Here is a 23158-nt window from a genome sequence, read left to right on the forward strand (position 1 = left end):
TCAGATTTTTAGGAAAAAATATAAAGAAAAACAGATAAAAGTTTCACATCTGGCATTGTTTACGAAATGACACAACACTGTGCTATAATATGTTTTGTTTCCAAAGACCTATAAGAGATAAGATACTCTAGGCTTGTTAGACCTGTTTGGGAGAGAAATCTTGTCCCTTTGAAAGACACATCTTGATAGCTTTTAAGAGACTTACAATATAATTAGAGATTAAACTCAGTTTTCAAGATATAAATGATATACTTCACCTTCAAGGATAACAACTCACCTAATTGAGCAGTTTTCTCTTACTAGGTTTGACCGATTCTCTTTGTTCTGCCCTAGGCTAAGGAATTCCGCGCTCAGACCGAATGATGATTTCTGGAAGGGTGTAGAGCAGTGTGTAGGTTTGGTTTTGCTCAGGGACACCAGTTCCACCATTTATAGCCTTAACTCTAAAAAAATTTGAATATGCAAATGAACACTAAAATCAGTTTTAACTTCAAATGTCTTTTTAAGATTGTAGCCAAAATAATGTTTATTTTTTATAATATTGAATTAATAAAGAAACTTCATCTGACTTATCAATAAAGTTAATATGATATATAGTAAGATCATGAAAATACAGAAACTCTATACTGATCTCTTCACAAATCTCACTCATGTTCTCACCCGAAACTCCCCTTAAAAAGTTTATTCAAATGTGCTATAGTGTACTTCTTATAAACTGAAATATAAGAAAGTATAATTTCATATAATTTATGGACTTCTCAGAAGTATACTTAAAATTACACAAGTCTACTTGACTTAAACTGACAGAAAAGTATATTTGGCCTATACCTTTTGATCCAGATATACTTAAAAGTATAACGACTTATTCTAAGCATACTTGGCTTGTAGTTGTGTTTGACTGAGTAGCCTTTACACATAGTTTTACATACTGTCTTATAAACTTACATTGTTTTATTTATAAAGAAAACAGATATGTTCCTAATTCTGAGTATATGAATTTTTATGTAGGCTAGTCCACTGGTTTGCTTCCAATCTACTTTACTCTTTCGATCTTTACTTTACTCTCTGTAACTGTAAAAAAAAAACCTGGTGGGGAAAGTGGATGGTATAAGAAAGGTATATTTCTAGTAAAATTAATACCTAAATAGGAACATAGTAGTATACTTAAAGTGTAAAATAATACATAAATAGAGAACTAAGTATGATGTTAAGTTCACTTAATGAAAAAAAAAACAAGTATATTTGCAGTATAAAACTACCAACTAGTAGTTTGCTGAGAGTATACTTCAAAGTGTACTTTCATAAGCTAAAAAATGTGCTACAAGTATTTGGCTAGTAAACTATCAGTATACCTATATAAGTTCACTTGTAATACAAGCAGTACAAATGTAAAATATTAAAATGAGATGAAAAATTCCAGGATTCCATTTGGTCATTCTTATCTCATCCCCCCGTCTCCCCCACTCCCTCAGTCAGTAATACCCGAAACCAGGTGTGACCCTATGTGCATGAGAGTAGGTCCAACTTCATGAATATCTGGGTGCTAAATGTTCACAGTTCTTTTGTTCCATTTGGGTATTTAGAGAGATTTGGAAAACCACTGAAGAAAGCATCTTTGAAACTATGTTTAATACTCAGGGTGACACCTTGCAGTGGTTGGCCTCTTAGCTCAAAGACAGAACTTTCTCAGTGAGCAAATTTTCTTCTTCCTCGTTTCCCCTATTATGTGGTGTGCCCCAAGGGTCCATTCTAGGCCCTCTTCTCTTTCCAATTTATATGCTACCATTGGGTGCCATTTTTAAGAAATATAGGATTTCCTACCATTGCTTTGCTGACGATACACAGTTTTATCTACCCGCTAAAACTGACAGTTTTTATCCTTTGGGCATGCTCTTCAACTGTTTTGAGGAGATCAAATGTTCAATGGCTAAAAAAATTTTGCAATTAAATGAAGCAAAAGCAAAATTTTGATTTCTTTTTTTATTTAGATTCTATCGCCGCCAGTGTTCAGCTTCATGTAAGGAATCTTGGGGTTACATTTGATTTGTCTCTACATTTTTAGAAACAAATCAGTACATAAAGGGCAGTTTCTTTCATCTGAGATCGGTAATTAAAACAGTTTCTACCTCCGAAAGATTTGGAGACCGTAATCCACGCTCTCATAACATCACGTCTGGACTACTCTAATTCCCTGTCTAAAACTGCGATCTCTCGCCTGCAAATTGTCCAAAATGCTGCAGTGAGACATCTTAATCGGCACAAAAAAAGAGAGAACACATATCTCCCATTTTAGTGACTTGTAAAGTTAAGAATTGATTCTAACTTTGCTGTATTTGTGTAAAAGGCTTCATCTGGCGTTGCACCAAAATACATTTGTGACCTTCTGATTCCTTACACCCCCCAAAGAACACTTAGATCTGGTAATCAGCTTCTCTTAACTGTCCCACATTTTCGCTGTAAAACTAAGGGTGGTCGAGCCTTCTCTTCTGCAGCACCTAGACTTTAGAACAGTCTGCCCTTAAATGTGAGGTCTGCTCATTCATTAGCCAGTTTTAAATCTTATTTGTTCTCTGGCTTTTGATTAGATTAGATCTTTGATTTTTATTGTATTTTGTTTAATGTGTTTATATTTTGTATGCTGCATGGTTTCTTTTTACATGCTCAATATTTTATTGTACAGCACTTTGTTACAAATCTGTTGCTTTTAAATGTGCTATAGAAATAAATTTTGACTTGATTTGATTTGATTTTTGAACTGTGTATAGCATTTTATGCTGATCAGTTGTGCGCCATGTATTGTCTGGCAAAAATAATTCTGGATTCTTCTGAATCATTATGAACTGTAGATTAAGTGGAGTCTGGTGTTTCTGCAAATCTGCGTCCAGAATAGGTCAAATTAAAGGCCCAAAGACAGGAGCAGTAGGCACACTGAAGACATTTTGATTTATGTCTATCACTGACTTAACAAGTTGCAGCAGTGTGACTAAAATAACTGCATTTTTGTATGAACAAGCATGGAGCGGTGGACTAAAATGCAAATAAATTTTTTTACTAAACAATAAATAAAGAATTATTAAACTCAATCCTCAATCATGTTCCCACCAGAGACTTTATGAGGCCATAAACCACTAAATCCAGTCCATGCATTATTTAAAATTAATACATAGTTTATTTAGTTCATCTTTGGTGTAGAAGAGGGAATACCAGTTAAGATCAGGTGGTCTGATGTAGAATCCTTTGAACAATCATTATTATTAGCATTTGGTACAGTAAAGCACTCTAAAAATCCTAATAGCATTTTATCCCAAAGACACTTGGGGTTATATATTAATCTTTTCCTATTTTAATTTAAAAATCTTGCAAATGAAAGGACCAAGCTGATGAATCTCCAGGGTTTTGTAACACACATATTCACTGCTTTACCATCACAATAAAATAAATCCCTTAAATTTTCATTTTAAAGTCATAATTTCTATTTTATAGATTTGACAAAAATCTAAATGTTAATTCTGCCTCTGTAATTAATTGTGACTTCAAAAAGTAAACACATTAATTTGGATCTAATAACTAAATAATACATACTTCAAATTTAAATCTATAAAGATCAGTATTTGCTGAAAATTCTGTTTTCTGCTTCAGATGTAGCTCTTTAAGTCTTAAGAAATTATTAAACATACCACTAAACATCTCCACTGTAGTCTCAATGCATTCAAAGGCCCAGAATGACACTGGACAAAACTGTAAAAAAATAAATAATGCTGAAACATTACAATCAGATGATTAATGACACTGAAACTGAGCATTGTCTAAAGGTTTTTAAATGATTTAGTATTGACAAAAATATTTTGGTGAAGTTTAGACAGTGATTAGCCTATTTACAGATCACACTCAGTTTAACATTCTTTGAATTGGTGTAAAAAAACAACAACAAAAAAAACACACTTGAGATTTATTGTCAGTTTAACATAGTGCACAATGCACATGCCATTTGCTTAAACTTGTTTGTCTGAAAACACACTTGGGCTCACATTAAGACCAAATTCCCAGACCACATAAAATGCACTTAAAAATAGTTTTTTTATAATAGGTACAGTGACAAACACTGCAGTCTATTAAAACACAAACATCCTCGTAAAAGGCATTCAGTCGACTCTTCGTCGCAGGTGGAGAAGACGAATGTCAGGACTGTTGAATTCTGGGTCTTGTTTCTCAGGTGGGATCTCCTCTGACTGGAACTCTTGCAGAAGTAGCTATGAAACAGTGTATTAGATGAGGAATAAGACAAAAGCAGATTTAGCCTGACAAGAAATGTAACTGGCTTTTTATTCATGCATTTAAAAGGAACCTTTTATGCAAAACATAAATGCGTCAGCAGTGTGTGTACACAAACACCCTACAATGGTAAAATCACATACTCCTTTTTTTTTATTCCCCATAAATCATAAACAGTGTCTCAAAATGACTTGTCCGCATCTTTTATACATTGTGAGGTCACAGTGTAACAGGCTGTTAGGAAACATCCCGCCCACAGGAAACATCGTTCTAAAAATGCAGCGCTAAAGTTAAAAGAATTTTAATCTCGAAATTCGCATCTCGACACCTAGCATTTTCCACTGTCCACGTGTTATGCATATGCTATTTTAAGGGCGCATGCTTGGCCTTAAGCAATGTAGCGTGTGCACAACGCGCATGCACTTTGATTCTCTCATCTACACACAGACGCAGCAGTTATCATTTTTGCAAATCATTCATTATTACGATAGATAGATAGACAGTTTATTATAAAAGCATACATCTAGCTTACACATTTACCCAAATTATCATACGCCTGTTTAACCGAAGTTAATTTGGGTGTGTTTCTCCATCCCCAATGTCCCTGACGAGAACGTCGGTCTCCTCGGCTGTGAACCGCTCCTCGCGTGCGCCTGGCAAATCCGCCGTTATAATAGGAATCCGCTTTAGAACAAGCGCGCCTGCTCTTAAAGGGAATGTGAGATGTCGCTCTGATTGGTTTATTTCACGTTACACCCAAACCACACCTATGAATAATGAAGCTACTTCAGACCAACCCCTTTTAGATTTGCGCCAGGCGCAAGAGTCATTTATCCCGCCGGGAAAATAGCAACAGCGCCAAGACCCGCCCACAAAGTTACTTGCGCTTTGCGCTTTGACACTTGCGTTTCAGATCGTTAAAATAGGGCCCATTGAGTGAATTGCCCCGAATGGGAGGGGGAAAAAAACGCAAGGTCTGTCTAGCGCACGTTTACATTGAAAATAATGGAAAAGCAGTGCAGTGGAATGCAAAAATCCATCCATACTGTTTCTCCTGTTTTTTTGTTGCCAGACTATTCCAGGTACAAGCTGTAAAGGCGCAGCCCTCTTCTGGAAAGGGGGGCGGGAAGCAGCAGCTCATTTGTATTTAAAGATACACGCACAAAAAACAGCATGTTTTTGCTTCCACCCAAAAAGGGGCATTTTGGGCATCATATAATAAATGATCTGTGGGGTATTTTGAGCAGAAACTTCACAGACACATTCTGGGAAAAGCTGAGATTTATACAACATTTTGTAAAAAGGGGCATAATAGGTCCCCTTTATTATATATTCTACTGATCTAACACACTCTCATTAAAGTGTGCCACTAAATATATAGGAGTAATAGAGTATTTTACAGTTTATTTCTCTCACCTGAAAGAATCTCCTCTCTATTTCAGGATTGACACCAACAGTGCGCTGCTCATAGCAACAGATGATGCACGTCTCTGGTCCAGCCAAGAGTTTCAGAGTCTCCACTAGTGGCTCCACAGACTGTGGAATATAAAACACAAAGGGTATTAAACCTAGTACTGTTAACAATTCTGGAATGTAGAGCTAACTATAGACCTTATTCAGAGCAGCGCCATAACAGGTATGAAAGCGAGGCTGTGAGGGATAGACTTACCGTGTTTTCAATGGCATCCGCTGTAAAAAGCTGTCTAAAACTCCTAGAGTTTTATCACTTATAATTTTATTCATGTTGTCTGGAGTTTTTGTGTCTACAGAAATTTCTTGGAAAGATACTTTTGCAGTGTTTTGTCAGCAGAACAACCAATAAAACACATTAAAGTAAACATAAACATGTAAACAGTACAACCCAAAGAAGAGATGTATGTCTATCCCTCACAGTCTCATTCCCGTTAAAAATCAAAGATGGCGCTGCTGTTAATAAGATCCATTGCTGTATGGGTAACACAAGTTCTTAAAAAAAAAAAAAAAAGTATATATATATATATATATATATATATATATATATATATGTGTAATATTCATTGTTATAGTACCTGTTCATAGTAGATACAATCAGCCATCAGAATATAATGAGGATTAGGTAGAAAATCTTCAACACTTCCACCCCTTTTAAAAGGAAAAAATTTCATAAGTTTCAATAGTCGTTTTCATGAAATGAAAACCTTTCATTGTAAGGACAAAAAAACAGACCTTTTTCTAAATATTTTCACATAAGAAAAGAATCTTTTATATAAGAAAAGTCATAAATGTTTGGAATGACATAAGGGTGAATAAATGATGACAATATTTTAATTTATTTGAGTGCAATATGGTCATGTGATCATATGGGGGCAACTTTATTTGGAAGAAAACTTTTTTTAAGTGTATTCATTTATTTTGATGTAAAACGTTTATTTAGTAAACCTTGAATGTAATGAATGAATAGGTTTCATAGCTAAGGATGAAAACACACCCCTCCCAAAAAGATCCTGTGGTGTAGGATGAAATGCAGTACAAACCATTTCAGTACCTTGGCTGTGATTGAGCCTGTACGGATCAGTTGCTGATTTTTCTCAATGTTCAGCTTTAGGAGAGGCTGCAGCTCTTCTAGATCTGTCACTGTAACATTTGCCCTATGGGTGCACATTACTCAGGTTGAAATCCAGCCAAAAAACGTAATATTTAACTTAAAACTTAATAACTTTATTATCAGAACAAATAATAATACATTAAAATCCTATAACTTTCCGAATATAATAAATTCATTTTCATCAGTTGTTTAAATGGCCACATATCACATCTAATCTATTTTAATTAATATGTTTATATGGCACATAATTCATAACTCACCCCAGAGTTGAAGCCACGATACCAACTAGTCCTGTTCCTGCACCCAGTTCAATAATGCTCTTGGAGAACCACGTACTAACACCAGACTGAATACTGCAAAATTGTTCCGTTTCGAGGTATTTTGACAGGACAATAGCAGCGTCCCATACTACACAGCCCACGTCCCCTTTGCTGCACTGATACATTCTTAAAATAGACCCGTCATTTTTTTCTATTTCTCTAACAAAATAATCTTCTGAATCCTCGTCAGTCGCCATGTTCTTTAGACCGCTGAACACTGCACGCATTCTACGTCACACATCTCCGTGACGTCTGATTCGCGAATCATTCATTTGAACCGGTTCTTTTCACTGATGGACTCAAATCGTTTGGCAGTTTATTCATAATACTGGTGATAGGCTGTTTGTGTAATGTTGTTGTTTTGTTTTTTTTTTGGTTTGTTTTTTTGGCTATGCGTAAATCTGTTTGTTGAACTGGCATTCAAGTGGTATTTTAACTTTTAAGTTTTCACCGTCACAGAATAGACCTTATTCACAGCAGCGCCATCTTTGGGAGGCTGTCAGGTATAGATACTGTAGATAGATAGACTATATCTCTGGCTTATGGTATTAATGTATTTTTGGATTGTTCTGCTGATGAAACACTCAAAAAAATATCTTTCCGAGAAATTTCAGTTGACAAAAACCCCCCAGACCATATAGCTGTGGAAAATGATAAGTGATCAAGCATCTTATACATAAAGCTTTTTACTGCGGATGCCACTGAAAACAGGTAAGTTTATCCCTCACAGCTTTGCTGTCATACCTATCATGGCACTGCTGCATAAGGTCTATTAGTAAACTGTCCGACTGGTAGAGGAATGTCTTTCAGACTGGCATCAAATAGGCCTAAGAAAATCCCAAATTTATAAACAGAAATTTGCATTACAAAGAACTAGCTAGCTAGTCTAGCTAGTTGACTTATGGAAGCTAAGCACGTGTTTGTCAATTGTCATAAAGAAGAACTACCTAACTGACTTAAAAATATTGTAGTTTTACCATGTATTTGTAACGGCTTACTGCTATTATTTATTTAAGTAATTTTATTGTTTATTATTTGCTCCAATGCAGTTTAAAGTCACCATAAATAACTGATTACAAATAAAGTTCATTGAGTTTATTGTCAAGGACATGCAGTCCTGTGTCATACAAGATCTTCCATACCATTTTGATTGCTTGATCAATAGTTCATATTAATAATAGGCCTATTCATATAACACTTCCGTTTTTGTGACAGGACCCACATTTGCATGATGTGTGAGAACGTGTATGTGACTGATGTTTAGTGAAGTTGATAGTTTTGAGCTACCAAACATGGTGGTTTTATATGGTGCCATTAGATGGCAGTGTAGACTGATTCATACAGGTTTTCTATGGTTTGTAGCCTACAGTATATGTTGACATCATTGTCATCAACCCTGCTCCTGGAGTACCACCAACACTGCACGTTTTCTTTGTCTCCCTAATCAAGCACACCTGATTCAACTCATCAGCTCATTAACCCATGTGATAATGAGCTGATGAGTTGAATCAGGTGTGTTTGATTAGGGAGACAAAGAAAACGTGCAGTGTTGGGGGTACTCCAGGAGCAGGGTTGGGAAACATATGTACAAATGTAAAACAGAGTAACTACAAATTTAGTTAAAATTCTGCTATGACCAAAAATGAGCCGAATTTAACTCAACTACAGTATGCTCAGATTCAGAGAAAATGGATTATGTAATTAGTATCAAATTTAAGTGTCCCTTCCAGAATCTTCACTACATAGGACTTTTGTGTGGAACTAACTCTTCCTGTTGAGATCCAGACATTTTGGTCGTCCACTCTGACTGACATACATACATAAAGCACTCAAATTTGGTAAATCATACTTGCTTGACGTGCAATAACAAACCTCCATTGATTCTTGCAGAAGCTCAAATGTGTATGCGAGACACGCAAGAACAAATCTCATTGGTTCTTGCATGTCAAGCGAGCATGCTTGCACTTCTGTTTACCACTTGTTTTATGTATGTTGCTGACGCTGATCAATAAAAACCTAAATTAAATCTATTCATCATATAAAGCGATCGTGGCCCTTCAGAAGACTTGGACTAGACAGCTCGACTGATATGGATTTGTTTTACAGTCTCTTTATGAATGTTTTGAATGGTCAGAGTTTTGTGTGAATAGGCCTAGACTTACTGGAGAGACAGAGATTTCATTAGAAATTGTGTTTCAACGATGATGGAAAGTCTTACGAGTTTGGAATGACATGAGAGTGAGTAATTGACATAATTTTCATTTTTGTGTGAACCAAGTTTCTAAGTTGTTGAAGAATGCTTGCTTTCACATATCTGTACTTCTGACTACTGCATCTTCTGACCAGGAAAGTTTCAGAATCACGTGCAGTATAGAGATCCTTCTCTGCCAACCTGAACCATGTGGACTCAGATGGGGTAGCCTTGACCTATAGCGGAGAGATTTTTCTTTCTTCATGTCTTTGGCCACATGTACCTCTCCATGTACAAGACCTCTCCGTGTGGTGCTTGTTCTGGGGGAAGTGTGGGCTTGAAGAAACATGATTGAAATCATATTCTTTACTGCGTTTCTTCGTAAGAAAACTGTAGTCCATCACTATCACTTCTTAACTCGCATGCAATGCCAAAACCAGCAAAAGTGTATTTTAGATTTTCAATCACCTGGCTGCTGAAGAGAAAAGACTCTCTCACACAGTACTCTGTGTGTCTGGAATAGCATTTAATCTGATAGGCTACTACAAAGTAATGGCATTTATTGTTTACAAAGATCAGCTGCTGTTTTCTCCCATGGTCCACAGGGTAATAGCGTAAGATAAGCAGTTCCCCACTGAGTTGTCTGCTATGCTCACAATGTGCCAATGGTCTCCACACATCATCACACTCCTTTTAGGGTTATAGAATGGGCAGGAGAGCTCAGCAAGGCATTTTTGACCTGAAATGCTGCATGTCAATGTCAATGATATGGAAATGTGTTTTTGCATTGTAATTTAAGTCCAGCAGGCTTTCCGACTCTCAGCACTTTCTCATGTTACTCATTAATCTGTTTCAGCAAAGACAAGAACATTGTCTATAAACTGCTGCCCCTTATAGTCAATGGTTTATCAAATGAGAAACTAAAAGCTGTAAGAGTTAAAATTTTCCTTCCTGCTTAAACATCTTTTATTTTATTTAACTAGACCCATCTCTCTATCTGCTGCCCAGTTTGCCTTTTCATTAGCTAACCTGCCTGCTTCTCGCTTGTCTCTGCATGAGACTGACTCTGACATTTGAGACTGCCTGCTGGGGTGGCACTGGCAAGGTGCTTTATTTCTTTGGTGACAGCTGTTTAAATGTCTCCTCAATTATCACTTGTGCATCAGCTCCTGAGTCTGATGAGCTATTGCAGCTTATATGGTTGGCATATGAAGATGATTACACAGGTTTGTTAAATATAATTTATCACTAAATTGCTGTTAATCCAACAAACATGTTGAGGGTCATTTCTGCAAAATTATATTAAGGTTGCTTCTTCACGTTTCACAACGCTTTCAAAGTGAAATGTCAAGTCAGTGCACAGTACTATTAGAATACCTAACCGATATTGTTAACAAAGTAAACGAGAGATAAAAACACATTTACTGAAGCAACATCACCAGTTTAGCTTGTTTCTACAAATATTTGAGCTTTTTTTTCTGACTAAAGTACTCAAGTGCAATGCTGTATCAGGTGCTCTACCGAAAATTTACGTGAGAAACCATATGGAGCTGGTTATGTGATACAAACATCAAAATGTAGGTAAGTTTGCAAGGAATTGTGGGAAAATTTGTGGGAAAATTAATAAAAGTAGTTTTACTGCCATGTTAATTTCAGCTGAAAATGCCCAAAACAGTTATAATTTGTCGAGGCAAGACCTCTGAACATGTCCTGTGGTATCTAGCATCAAAACATTAGCAGCAGATCCTTTAAGTCCTGCAAGTTGTGAGGTGGGGCTACCATTGATCCGATTTGTTAGTCCAGCACATCCCATTGATGCTCAATCGGAACGAGATCTGGGGAATTTGGAGGCCAAGGCAACATCTTGAACCCTTTGTCATGTTCCTCAAACCATTCCTTAATTTATTTTTGCAGTGTGGCAGGGTGCATTATCCTGCTGAAAGAGGCCAATGCTATCAGGGCAGGGAACACCACTGTCATGAAGGGGTGTAGCCTGTGTAATCTGCAACAATGTTTAGGTAGGTGGTACGTGTCAAGTAACATCCACATGAATGCCAGGAAGCAAAGATTTCCCAGTAGAACATTGCCCAGAGCACAACACTGAATCCTTCGGCCTGCCTTCTTCCCATAGTGGATCTGGCTGCCATCCTCCCCTGGTAAACAACTCACACTCACACGCACCAGGCCATCCCCCTGATCTAATACGTGATTCGCCAGACCAGGCAACTTTCTTCCATTGCTCCATGGTCCAGTTCTGACACTGTGGACAGGGGTCATCATGGGGTCAGGAAAATATTGAGCTGCTAAGAGCTAGTTGTTAGCTGTTAAAAATAGACATTTATATTCCCCAGACATTGAAAGGGAGCAGGTCAAGTAACTGTTTAAGCCAGCTAACATTCATTTAGGCTCATCGCCAAAATATTTATAAGCTAGCCTTGCTTGAGCAAGTTTTAGCGCCTGCAAGCGCTGCAGTTCTCCAGTTGACATTCGCTTCTCGCGATCTCTGCATGTACACAGTGTGGTTGGATTTACATTTCACCCTCCACCTTTTTCCTCCATGGAGGATCAGAGGCTGAATGCTCTGTGTCCTGTCCATGCCTTACAGACATATATGGCCAGGACCAGTGCTTTCCGGAAGAGCGACCAGCTCCTCACAGAGGGAGTCCCATATCTAAGCAATGCCTCTCACATTGACTTGTGGATGCTATAGCTTTGGCATATGAATCAAAGGGAGTGCAGCCCCCAGGGGACATTAGAGCTCATTCCACGAGGGGCTTAGCCGCCTCTTGGGCTTTGTTTAGGAGAGTGTAACTGCAGGACATCTGATCTGCTGCCAGTTGGGCTTCTCCTCATACCTTTGTGCGTTACTACCGGCTGGATGTCACCAGAATCTCAGTAGCACATTCTGTTTTAGGGGTGAGGTCTTCTTAGTTACCTTGTTGCCATCACTCTAAGAGAACCTGGATGCCAGATTTATATTTTTTACTTATTTGGTTTCATTAAATTATAAATTCTATCACCATTTTCAGAAAGAAGCTGGCAATTAATTTCTGAAGATTTACTGATTTTTATTGCATATATACTGTTTCTTTAAAGAACAATATTAAAGAAATATATGGGAGCTTTTTCATGCATTTATACATTCCATATTAGCCCCTTCTGCAGCAGTATACAATAATACGAATAAGAATTATTACATGCACTTGTTGATATTGTCACACTCTGGTTTCCTCTGGAACCGACTGAAGACTCCGATTATAGATTCAAACTTTAATAATAGTTCTCTGGAACAAGCTAACAGGTAGGGGAAACAGATAAACACAACAGCAATCAGACAAAGACTGAAAGAAAGGGTGCATTTTAAATAGCAAACAAATTAGATAATTAATCATACACAGCTGGGACTAATGAACTCATAATGATAGTAACCATAGAAACGAAGTAATGGCAGGAAAAGAACAAAGGACAACAGGAACCAATCAAAACACAAACTGAAAGTCCAAACATGCACTGACACATGACAGATATCAAGCCACACTTTCATTCATATGTTTTTACAGCTTTCCCATTCAAGTCTTATTCTGACAGGATTACAATCATTTGTTATAAATGAAACAAGTCTTTCTTCTTTCCCCTTATGGCATCTAATATTGTATGCTAACATAACTGATCAATCATTAATACAGGCAAATAAAAATAAAAAAAACCAGCAACAACTACTGTTGTACATCATCCACCCAACAGATGACACTTACTTTAAAATTGAAAAACAGTGTGTCAAATAAAGGTAAAACAATTTCTTGGTTGAATAGAATAATTCATAAAAACTATAAATTCTACTTTTTTTAAGAATTGAAAGGAAAATAAGCATAAAGACAGCAGACAACAAAGGGTTTACCTCACCCTCATCAAGACATGTCTCCATTCTACTCTGAAGTCTCCTGAATATGTCTGTTGGAAAGAGAAGAACTTTAGATCACAGAGCTGTAATTTATTCAGGCTTTTTTCAGGTTTCTTTCTCATAACTTACTCAAAGTGTGTCTCATTCTTTGAGAAAATAGACAAGACGAAGGATGCGGTTTCACCAGGATTCTCCGTGCACGGTACAATCAGGTACTCTCCTGGCTCCAGTCTGATGAATTTCATAACCTCTCTGAACCATACTAAACCATCACTCTGTGCCACAGGCTCTCTCTCAATGAAGAACTCAGATGAAAACCTCCCACTCTGACTTCTCATCTAAAAGAGAATAATAAAATGTGTCTTTGGTTAAAAAAAGGACTGAATCTCTTCATAAAAGGACAATATGAGTATAATATTTGTATAATTTTTTCACTTGCCTCTAATGGTATCTGTAAATGTAAAAGGGGAAAAAAGGTAAAACAGTGATCATGACAGGGATATTGCAGATAATACATAAACCACTACATTTCATTGAAAGTGCAGAGATTATTACAACTTTCGAAAAGCAGCTGAAGGCACATTTCTTCCACAAGCACTCCACAATCTTAAACCAAGGTACACACAAAATCCGCTTTTTCTTTGCATTTCACCTAATTCACCTGGTTCTAATAAACCAGGAATTTTGCAGAATGTGCACTATGAATATTGACAGCTCTGTGACAAATTGCTCACACTGTCACTTACAAAAGCATCTAATAAATGCACAAATTACATACATAAATATGCATAGCTCCATCCGCCAATACTGACCTCAAAGACATAGAAGCCAATATCATAATCAGTTTGGCTATTCCTGTTTCTCTTCTCTTGGTTCTGCATGAGGGACACCAGTGTGTTTTCAGGGCGCTGCCCACTAGCACATTCCTCATTAAGCTCATCGATTGTCACCCGAAACTGAGGGTTTGTCCAGAAGGTCTCTATAACACATTAAAAGAAGCAAATACATGATGCAAATCTCCCGGATATTTTCTCTTTTTCAGACCATTCTCTATAAACTTGTTGTGCGTGAAAATCCCAGTAGATCAGCAGTTTCTGAAATACTCAGACCAGCCCGTCTGGCACCAACAACCATGCCACGTTCAAGTCACCTAAATCACCTTTCTTTCCCATTCTGATGCTTAGCAGATCATCTTGACCATTTCTACATGCCTAAATGCATTGATTTCTTGCCATGTATTTGGCTGATTAGATATTTACGTTGAACAAGCAGTTTCACAGGTATTCCTAATAAGATGGCATATTTACATATTGAGAATAATAATACCTGTCTTAATTATGTCACCACCTGCTGTAGTACCAGCATTCCATCTGCCAAAATGCCGTTTGGAGGTCCAGTGACATTCAGAGGAACCATCCAGAAAATCAGGACAGCTACAACAAATATCTATGCTTACAAAAATTGTGGTGAAGTCTTCCATTGACATCCTGCCATAAAAAAAAAAAAGTATTTCTAAGTTAATCGGCCAAAAAGCGATGTATTACATATATGAAGAAGTAATTTGCAGTTTTTGAATTGAGGGAGAGCTGACAGGGGTCCTGGACCATATAAGTTAATGGGCAATAACTCTTCTTCTCAAACCCATTTCGTCTTCCAAAAAGTGTGACGGTGGGTGTCCCCAACATGGTTGTGCTCACCAGAACTCCCCATTATTTAAGACTTCATGGCAAATTTCGCGGACATCTTCACAAACTGTGTCCCACAAAGGTGATCTGTAAAATGTATAACCAAACATGGGTGCTATGTGATATCATGAAGCAAATACAAAGAAAAGAACTTGATATGCCCAAGTAATGACATGTAGAAGCAAAGTACACTTTCTGCCAAGTCTGTGAACTAATTGAAGCTGTAACTGTAACAGTTGTTACAGCTCTTACTCATCACTCCAGTCTCCTCGCCACTCTTCTTCGCCCCATGGGTTTAACATTCTCACCAGATGAACTGGATTTTCATCACTCATTACCTGTTGTACAAAGCCAGGAATCAATGTCAGTTTAAAATGATTTATTAAAGTAAAAGCATGAAATTAATTAAAATAGGAGAAAGATAGCTAAAATAAACACTAATGCCAGTAAAACAACAAAAACTTTGATTAATTTTCACACAGTTCAAGCATACAAAGCTCTAAGAATTGTAAAGCAAACTGAAATGGCATGATTGCTTCAGCAAAATCAATTTTATTTTATGTTTACATTTGTTATCGTTTGGTGTAGGATAGGGTTTAGGTACATTATTTTCAAACGTGATAAGAGTATTAACTTTTTAGCACCCCTTACCTGGACATTTATTTTCCAGACTGCTGCAATACATACAATAACCCGCAAAATAAAAAGCCAGATTCAGATAAAAATGAACATGCTTTTAGCGACAATCACTGTACATTTTACTTTAAAAAGCATTGCGAAACGTGCAAGCAACAAAATATCATTTTGTTGAAATGTTGCCACAGGCATGTTTTCCAACTATACAACATTATAAACATTTTATTTCTTTTGTTTTGTAATTTCTTTTTGTAATTTTAATTTCTTTTGTTGTGAAGCCTGATATATATTTTGTCAGTCTGTTAATCTGTTTTAGTTAATCCTGTAAATATATATATATATATATATACAGTAAATATATATATATACACTCACCTAAAGGATTATTAGGAACACCTGTTCAATTTCTCATTAATGCAATTATCTAATCAACCAATCACATGGCAGTTGCTTCAATGCATTTAGGAGTGTGGTCCTGGTCAAGACAATCTCCTGAACTCCAAACTGAATGTCAGAATGGGAAAGAAAGGTGATTTAAGCAATTTTGAGCGTGGCATGGTTGTTGGTGCCTGACGGGCCGGTCTGAGTATTTCACAATCTGCTCAGTTACTGGGATTTTCACGCACAACCATTTCTAGGGTTTACAAAGAATGGTGTGAAAAGGGAAAAACATCCAGTATGTGGCAGTCCTGTGGGCGAAAATGCCTTGTTGATGCTAGAGGTCAGAGGAGAATGGGCCGACTGATTCAAGCTGATAGAAGAGCAACTTTGACTGAAATAACCACTCGTTACAACCGAGGTATGTAGCAAAGCATTTGTGAAGCCACAACACGCACAACCTTGAGGCGGATGGGCTACAACAGCAGAAGACCCCACCGGGTACCACTCATCTCCACTACAAATAGGAAAAAGAGGCTACAATTTGCACGAGCTCACCAAAATTGAACAGTTGAAGACTGGAAAAATGTTGCCTGGTCTGATGAGTCTCGATTTATGTTGAGACATTCAGATGGTAGAGTCAGAATTTGGCGTAAACAGAATGAGAACATGGATCCATCATGCCTTGTTACCACTGTGCAGGCTGGTGGTGGTGGTGTAATGGTGTGGGGGATGTTTTCTTGGCACACTTTAGGCCCCTTAGTGCCAATTGGGCATCGTTTAAATGCCACGGCCTACCTAAGCATTGATTCTGACCATGTCCATCCCTTTATGACCACCATGTACCCATCCTCTGATGGCTACTTCCAGCAGGATAATGCACCGTCACAAAGCTCGAATCTTTTCAAATTGGTTTCTTGAACATGACAATGAGTTCACTGTACTAAAATGGCCCCCACAGTCACCAGATCTCAACCCAATAGAGCATCTTTGGGATGTGGTGGAATGGGAGCTTCGTGCCCTGGATGTGCATCCCACAAATCTCCATCAACTGCAAGATGCTATCCTATCAATATGGGCCAACATTTCTAAAGAATGCTTTCAGCACCTTGTTGAATCAATGCCACGTAGAATTAAGGCAGTTCTGAAGGCGAAAGGGGGTCAAACACAGTATTAGTATGGTGTTCCTAATAATCCTTTAGGTGAGTGTATATATATATATATACAGTGCTATGCATAAGTTTAGACACCCATGCTAAAGTTGACTAAAAAGAGGAATAAAAAATCATCTTTTGGAAATTGAACTTAATGCCTTAATTAAAAAAATTAGGAAAAATCCAACCTTTAAGGACACCAATTTTCTTTGTGAATGAATAATGTATCGTAAATAAATAAATGTTCTTCCTTAAAATACAGGGTGCATAAGTTTGGACACCCCAATGTTAAATTCCCATAGAGGCAGGCAGATTTTTATTTTTAAAGGCCAGTTACTTCATGGATCCAGGATACTATGCATCCTGATAAAGTTCCCTTGGCCTTTGGAATTAAAATAGCCCCACATCATCACATAGCCTTCACCATATAGAGACTGGCATGGTTTTATTTCAGTTAGCCTAATAGCTAGTTTGATTTGCATTGAGAGATGATCTTATGGAAAGTACTCCATGCCAGTCTCTATATGGTGAAGGCTATGTGATGATGTGGGGCTATTTTAATTCCAAAGGCCAAGGGAACTTTATCAGGATGCATAGTATCCTGGATCCATGAAGTAACTGGCCTTTAAAAATAAAAATCTGCCTGCCTCTATGGGAATTTAACATAGGGGTGTCCAAACTTATGCACCCTGTATTTTAAGGAAGAACATTTATTTATTTACGATACATTATTCATTCACAAAGAAAAGTGGTGTCCTTAAAGGTTGGATTTTTCCTAATTTTTTTAATGAAGGCATTAAGTTCAATTTCCAAAAGATGATGTTTTATTCCTATTTTTAGTCAACTTTAGCATGGGTGTCTAAACTTATGCATAGCACTGTATATATAATGTAAAAATGTTTATGAATCTCAATTCCAGTGGGAAATATTCCCTTATCAAAACTCTGAAATGGCCGGATGCTTGTGCAGTCTCACCTCAAAAACTCCTGTCACAGTGTAAGCATGTTGCGCAACTATTCCACAAAGCATCTCGTTGTCTTCAGGTGTTGTCTATTGTTACACAAACACACACACACACACACACACACACACAAAAACATTACATAATAGTACATAGCTGATCACGTACATATAATTAGTGAAAGAACTGTTTTATATTAATTCTATGAAGTTACTTGAAAACAATTCTATAAGCAGTTTTAAAATCAAAAATGTTTGTGACATAAACATTACATACTGTATACTCAAATATCCACCCATATTGTTTTTTTATTACTATTATATAATGAGTTTAATTAATCGGTTGCAGGGAAAAGTATGTGAACCCTCAGGTTTTACCTGGACTTTTGCGCATATTAGTCAATTTTATTTATATGTGATAACGAGTCACAACAATGCACAAATGCAGCCTGCTTTTGCCTTTATTAGGCAAGACAGGAAGCAACAGGACTGGAGAGAGGACTCAAACTCAAGTCGCCTGTTGCATTACATGTTGGAGCACTGCACACAAGGCTATGGCTCTGTTTTATTTACTGGTCTCCATTTTATTTGTTTTAATTTTGTCAGACCCAATTATGCTCTTTTTTATGTTATATGCAACATGTATGTTTTTAACACTATGATCATTTTTATTGAATTTATGACACTCCTTGGAAAGACCTTACAAATATATTATATGTGCAAACAATAGTTGTTAACAAAATTATGAAGCTGTGTTGGGCAAGCTACTTGGAAAATGTAGTGAGCTAAGCTAGCAGTTACTGTTCCAAACCAATTTGGCAAAAAAAACTATATAAAAGCATATAACTATATAAAAGCATATAACTATATAAAACTATACCAAAGGTGTCGAGAGTGTGTGCATGTTTCCATTAAGTACATTTCTCATGTGTCAGTCCAAGGATTGAGGTTTGGTTGTTCCTCAATCTTGTTTTGGTTGTTTTTTCCCAAATACTCCCATTTTAATGGTTAACTTAATTTTTTGTAATCAAAAAGCATGCCTAATTAATTGAAATCATGAAACTTATACAATTTAACAATAATTAAATTTTTAGGGCACTATGAAATATCATAGGTTTCTTTTTAGTTTTCTTGATTCCATTTTAATGGTTTAATTAAATTGTAATGACCAATGATTTAAAATGTAATGATTTAAAGGTCCCATATTGTACACCTTTCTAGTTTTATTTTAGGTTTTGATGTCCTTAAGGCTGTGTAGATGAAGTTCATGCATTCATGTCCTCATGGCTGAAAACATCGCGAGCATCATGCGTGCCTCAGTGTGTGTGTGTGTCTGTTAAATGAAACTGCGTGTCTGCGCCATTCATTCACAGAGACACGCAGAACATGCATGGTTGATTCCTATTTAAATAGTCTTTATGCAGTTTAATATTCACAGACACTAGTCTATATTGTGATTTTGTTTAAGTTTACTGACCTACTTTTCATCCAAGATCTGACAAATTCCGTGAAATTCCGCGTTATAAAGTAAATTCTGTTTTTATGCCTGGATTCCGCCCGTGTTTTTCGCATTGCGGGAATGAAATCATATGGCCCTATGGTTGCCAACCGCCGTAAAACACGAAGAAGAAGACGTCACTGTCACTTACTGATCCAGCATCAGTGATACTTAGCAGTTGTATTTCTGATTTGTATTTGAGCTTGAGCTTTAGAAATGCTTGGGAAAATGTAGCTTGTGTGGACGCTACCGCACAACTTGATAAAAAAAAACAGCTTCGCTACTTAAATGCTATTTGATTTAGAAAACTACTACCACGCTACTGAGAAGTGTAGTTTGTAGTGACGATAATGTTATGAAGTACTGGATGAATGATTGGATCCAGGATTTGGTCATTTCTTTCTTACCACTGTATTAGAGCCGCAACCTATGAGCGTTTTTGACGTGAATGCACATTCCATGATTTTCCACAAATCAGCAGGAGCTGTATTCAGTTCATAATACATATGCGTCCCACCAGTAAAGTCCATCAGGGCCTCAGATATGAAACCGCCATTCAAGTCAGCATAGGACCCGCACACCCTGTGAAGACAGATTATTTTAATTCACTACTCAACATACAGTAAACCAATATTGTAAACCATTTTAAACAACGCAAATCAATGAAGGATGACATGCAAGATAATGAAAAGGACAGAATGATACCCACTTTGCATATGCTTTCTCCAGTAAGGCAGGCCAAAATTCATTAGACGTTTTTGAACACACAAAAAGTAGTTCGTCATCAATAGTTGGAAGTTGGTCATCAATAACAACATCAATCCATTTCCCAAATCGCCAAAACTGTAAGATATATTACAAACAGTGAAAAATAAAATAGAAACAAAATGCAAAAAGGGGAAATATGACCCAAGAAATTATAATGTAAAAAAGATTATGAAAAACTGAACAGGTATTGTAGTCACCCTGAAGTGAAATATCCCAGCATAATCCTTGGTGAATGATTGTTCAGCTGGCATGACCTGTTTCATGATATCCTTCTCAAAAGTCAGAGCCCCAATTGACGCCAAAAACCAACAGTTTCCTAAATAAATAAGTAATTAAAAAGTCCATATAAAAATATAATGATGTATATTATTAGGCAAGTTTCACATCATTGTCACACTGTGGTTTCCTCAGGAACCGACTCCGATTATAGATATAAACTCAAACTTTAATAATAGTACTCTGGAACAAGCTGACAGGCAGGGAAAACACACATAAACACAACAGCGATGACGAATTGTGGATGATACCAGTTTAATTGTTATGATGAGTTGATATTGAGTGGAGAACAACAATGGCCCAAGAAACATTGTATAGTAGACATAGCATTTGATCCAGTATGTGAATAACTTACCTAATACACTCCCCTGTGCATAGTCAAACCTGGACACGTCGTCTACAATAAAATTAGGGTCTGACATAAATTCCTGATAAGAGAAAATTAAATGCAGTTCTTTCAATACCAAAAAACGGACACATAAATTTAAGAGATTTTATGTAATTTCGAGCAAAGCTGTGAAAGCCATTATGGCAGAAGGTATCAAATATTTATAGAGAGAATTCTGTATGGTTTACATACGGATGGCCGCTTCCACACAACTTGGGACATATCCACCACAGACGGCTCATCATCAAACAAGCCAATGGAGCTGTTGTCTGGAGGGAACAACTCATCGTTGTATAGTGTGTTTTCAGTGAGACAGTTCTGGTGAAGCTCCTGGTAGTTTTGATCCAGGAAGTTCAAAGGACTGGTAGGAGAATTCACATCATCTTCATTTGGGTTGTGGTGGCACCCATCTGGGGGAGGCATTTTTCACTCAGAATCCTTTTGCTGCATGACAAACAAATACAAACACAGTTTGTACAGTGTGCACCACCTAATTTATGTATAGGCACAATAGTATCAGTAATCTTTATCAGAGGTGTCAAGTAATGAAGTACAAATACTTCGTTACCTTACTTAAGTAGAAATTTGGGGTATCTATACTTTACTGGAGTAATTATTTTTCAGACGACTTTTTACTTCTACTCCTTACATTTTCACGCAATTATCTGTACTTTCTACTCCTTACATTTTAAAAATAGCCTCGTTACTCCTATTTAATTTCGGCTTGTTTTCATTCCGGCTTGTCGTGGTAAAAAAAATTGGCCAATTATACAAACTGTTTAGATCTGAGTCCCGCCTCCTGAATACACATCGCTAAACTGATTGGCGTTGTGGTGTCTTTCTAACTTGTGAGAGGCTGTAGTCACATTTGGTTGTGCGAAGCGCCAAAACTCCTCCGAAGGAAACCTAGATGCGGTAAGCGAGGGAGAAATCGGGGCAAATCGCGTCAAATGATTCAGAGAGAGAGAGAGAGAGAGAGAGAGAGATTGCATTTTTTTTCCTACATTACTTTTACTTTTATACTTTAAGTAGTTTTGAAACAAGTACTTTTATACTTTAACTTGAGTAAAAAGCTTGAGTTGATACTTCAACTTCTACAGAAGTCTTTTTAAACCCTAGTATCTATACTTCTACCTGAGTAATGAATGTGAATACTTTTGACACCTCTGATCTTTATTAGCATTGTGCTTGTGTATCAACATGGGTGCACATGGCTACAGTTCTTTACACAGTCAAATTAAATGAAAGAGCCCTTACAAAGGGAATATACTTGTCTCCGCCTATTGCTGGTGTGTGGGGATCGCACTGGTGCTATTGCACTGTGGCTGCCGTTGCATCATCCAGATGGATTTACAATCCAGATTGTAAAGCCCTTTGGCAGCACACTGGTGGTGGGTGAGGAAAGACCCCTGATATAATTGTAAAGCTCTTTTCGGTGTACAACAACACATAATAAAAGTGCTATATAAATGCTTCCTATTTACTATAAAACACTATTTACACTAAATGCAAAGAAAATTGTGCACGCATCTAATAGCCTCTGCCAAAAAACAAATAAATTGGATTTCTGGAAGCAAGACTAGACCTGTCTGAAATTCAAGACATTAGCGTATGTCTACGTTAAAGTGCATTGCAGCAAAAGTTTTGGCCGCATGTCAAAGCATCTCTTTTGCAAACTCTTGTGTTTTTCTTCTCTGATGCAACACCCCTATTAAAATTCATGTCGCATCGATGGGCATGGCAGGCCAAAGGCATAGTTCACTGGCATTGTTTTTTGAGTAAAAAGAAATACATGAAAATTAATGAAGTTTTATGTAACAAAGTTCGGGAGGAGCATGTTCAGGTAATCATCCAATCAGCACAAGAAATAGCCAGTATAAATAAAGCCTTCCCTTACCTCCTGTCTCATGACTAATTTCTCAGCATCCCGCCACCACCCCATCACCTCACATTCGGCTGGGTCTGCTCATAGATACCTATGATCTATACATTCATAGGGGGGAGTACTCTGGGGTCGGGCTGAATTCCGAGCTCGGAGCCCTCCCCCCGGACAGCAAGCCAAATACGCATTTTAATATTACATCAGATTTCATTAACATGTGAACTCGTGAAATAAATTTACAGAACTTCTCGAGCCCGAATTTTTT

At 37.2% G+C, this 23158-nt stretch overlaps 2 protein-coding genes across 2 annotated transcripts; both read right to left on the reverse strand.

Moving 5' to 3' along the window:
- Positions 1-3800: 3800 nt before the first annotated feature.
- On the reverse strand, positions 3801-7437 carry vcpkmt (valosin containing protein lysine (K) methyltransferase). Its single transcript, XM_084393536.1, has 5 exons — positions 7117-7437; positions 6786-6899; positions 6321-6393; positions 5689-5808; positions 3801-4250 (listed from the first exon to the last, which is right to left on the reverse strand). Exons 1-5 carry the CDS (start codon positions 7401-7403, stop codon positions 4143-4145), a joined length of 702 nt encoding a protein of 233 aa, XP_084249662.1. The 5' UTR covers positions 7404-7437; the 3' UTR covers positions 3801-4142.
- A 4982-nt stretch (positions 7438-12419) lies between these two features.
- On the reverse strand, positions 12420-22386 carry LOC311281057 (calpain-1 catalytic subunit-like). The gene is made up of 15 exons (XM_084393697.1): positions 22269-22386; positions 21204-21455; positions 20979-21051; positions 20545-20663; positions 20289-20422; positions 19987-20161; positions 18097-18171; positions 15206-15291; positions 14966-15040; positions 14595-14755; positions 14081-14247; positions 13708-13719; positions 13398-13606; positions 13271-13318; positions 12420-12661 (listed from the first exon to the last, which is right to left on the reverse strand). Exons 2-14 carry the CDS (start codon positions 21432-21434, stop codon positions 13294-13296), a joined length of 1542 nt encoding a protein of 513 aa, XP_084249823.1. The 5' UTR covers positions 21435-21455; positions 22269-22386; the 3' UTR covers positions 12420-12661; positions 13271-13293.
- Positions 22387-23158: the final 772 nt, after the last annotated feature.

Source organism: Rutilus rutilus (genome assembly GCF_951802725.1).
Source record: "Rutilus rutilus genome assembly, chromosome: 21".
In the NCBI taxonomy this organism is placed as follows: Eukaryota; Metazoa; Chordata; class Actinopteri; order Cypriniformes; family Leuciscidae; genus Rutilus; species Rutilus rutilus.

Bases quoted from the DNA above. Each gene is read 5' to 3' on its own strand.
- vcpkmt (XM_084393536.1), bottom strand. From the start codon at position 7,403: ATGCGTGCAGTGTTCAGCGGTCTAAAGAACATGGCGACTGACGAGGAT. The intron at 6,900-7,116 runs GTGAGTTATGAA...GTGCACCCATAG, and splicing joins ATCGTGGCTTCAACTCTGGG to GGCAAATGTTACAGTGACAG. The intron at 4,251-5,688 runs GTGAGAGAAATA...ACTGTTTCATAG, and splicing joins TAGAGAGGAGATTCTTTCAG to CTACTTCTGCAAGAGTTCCA.
- LOC311281057 (XM_084393697.1), bottom strand. From the start codon at position 21,434: ATGCCTCCCCCAGATGGGTGCCACCACAACCCAAATGAAGATGATGTG. The intron at 14,756-14,965 runs GTGAGCACAACC...TTTTTATGGCAG, and splicing joins TTAAATAATGGGGAGTTCTG to GATGTCAATGGAAGACTTCA. The intron at 13,319-13,397 runs GTAAGTTATGAG...TCTTTCCAACAG, and splicing joins AAGAATGAGACACACTTTGA to ACATATTCAGGAGACTTCAG.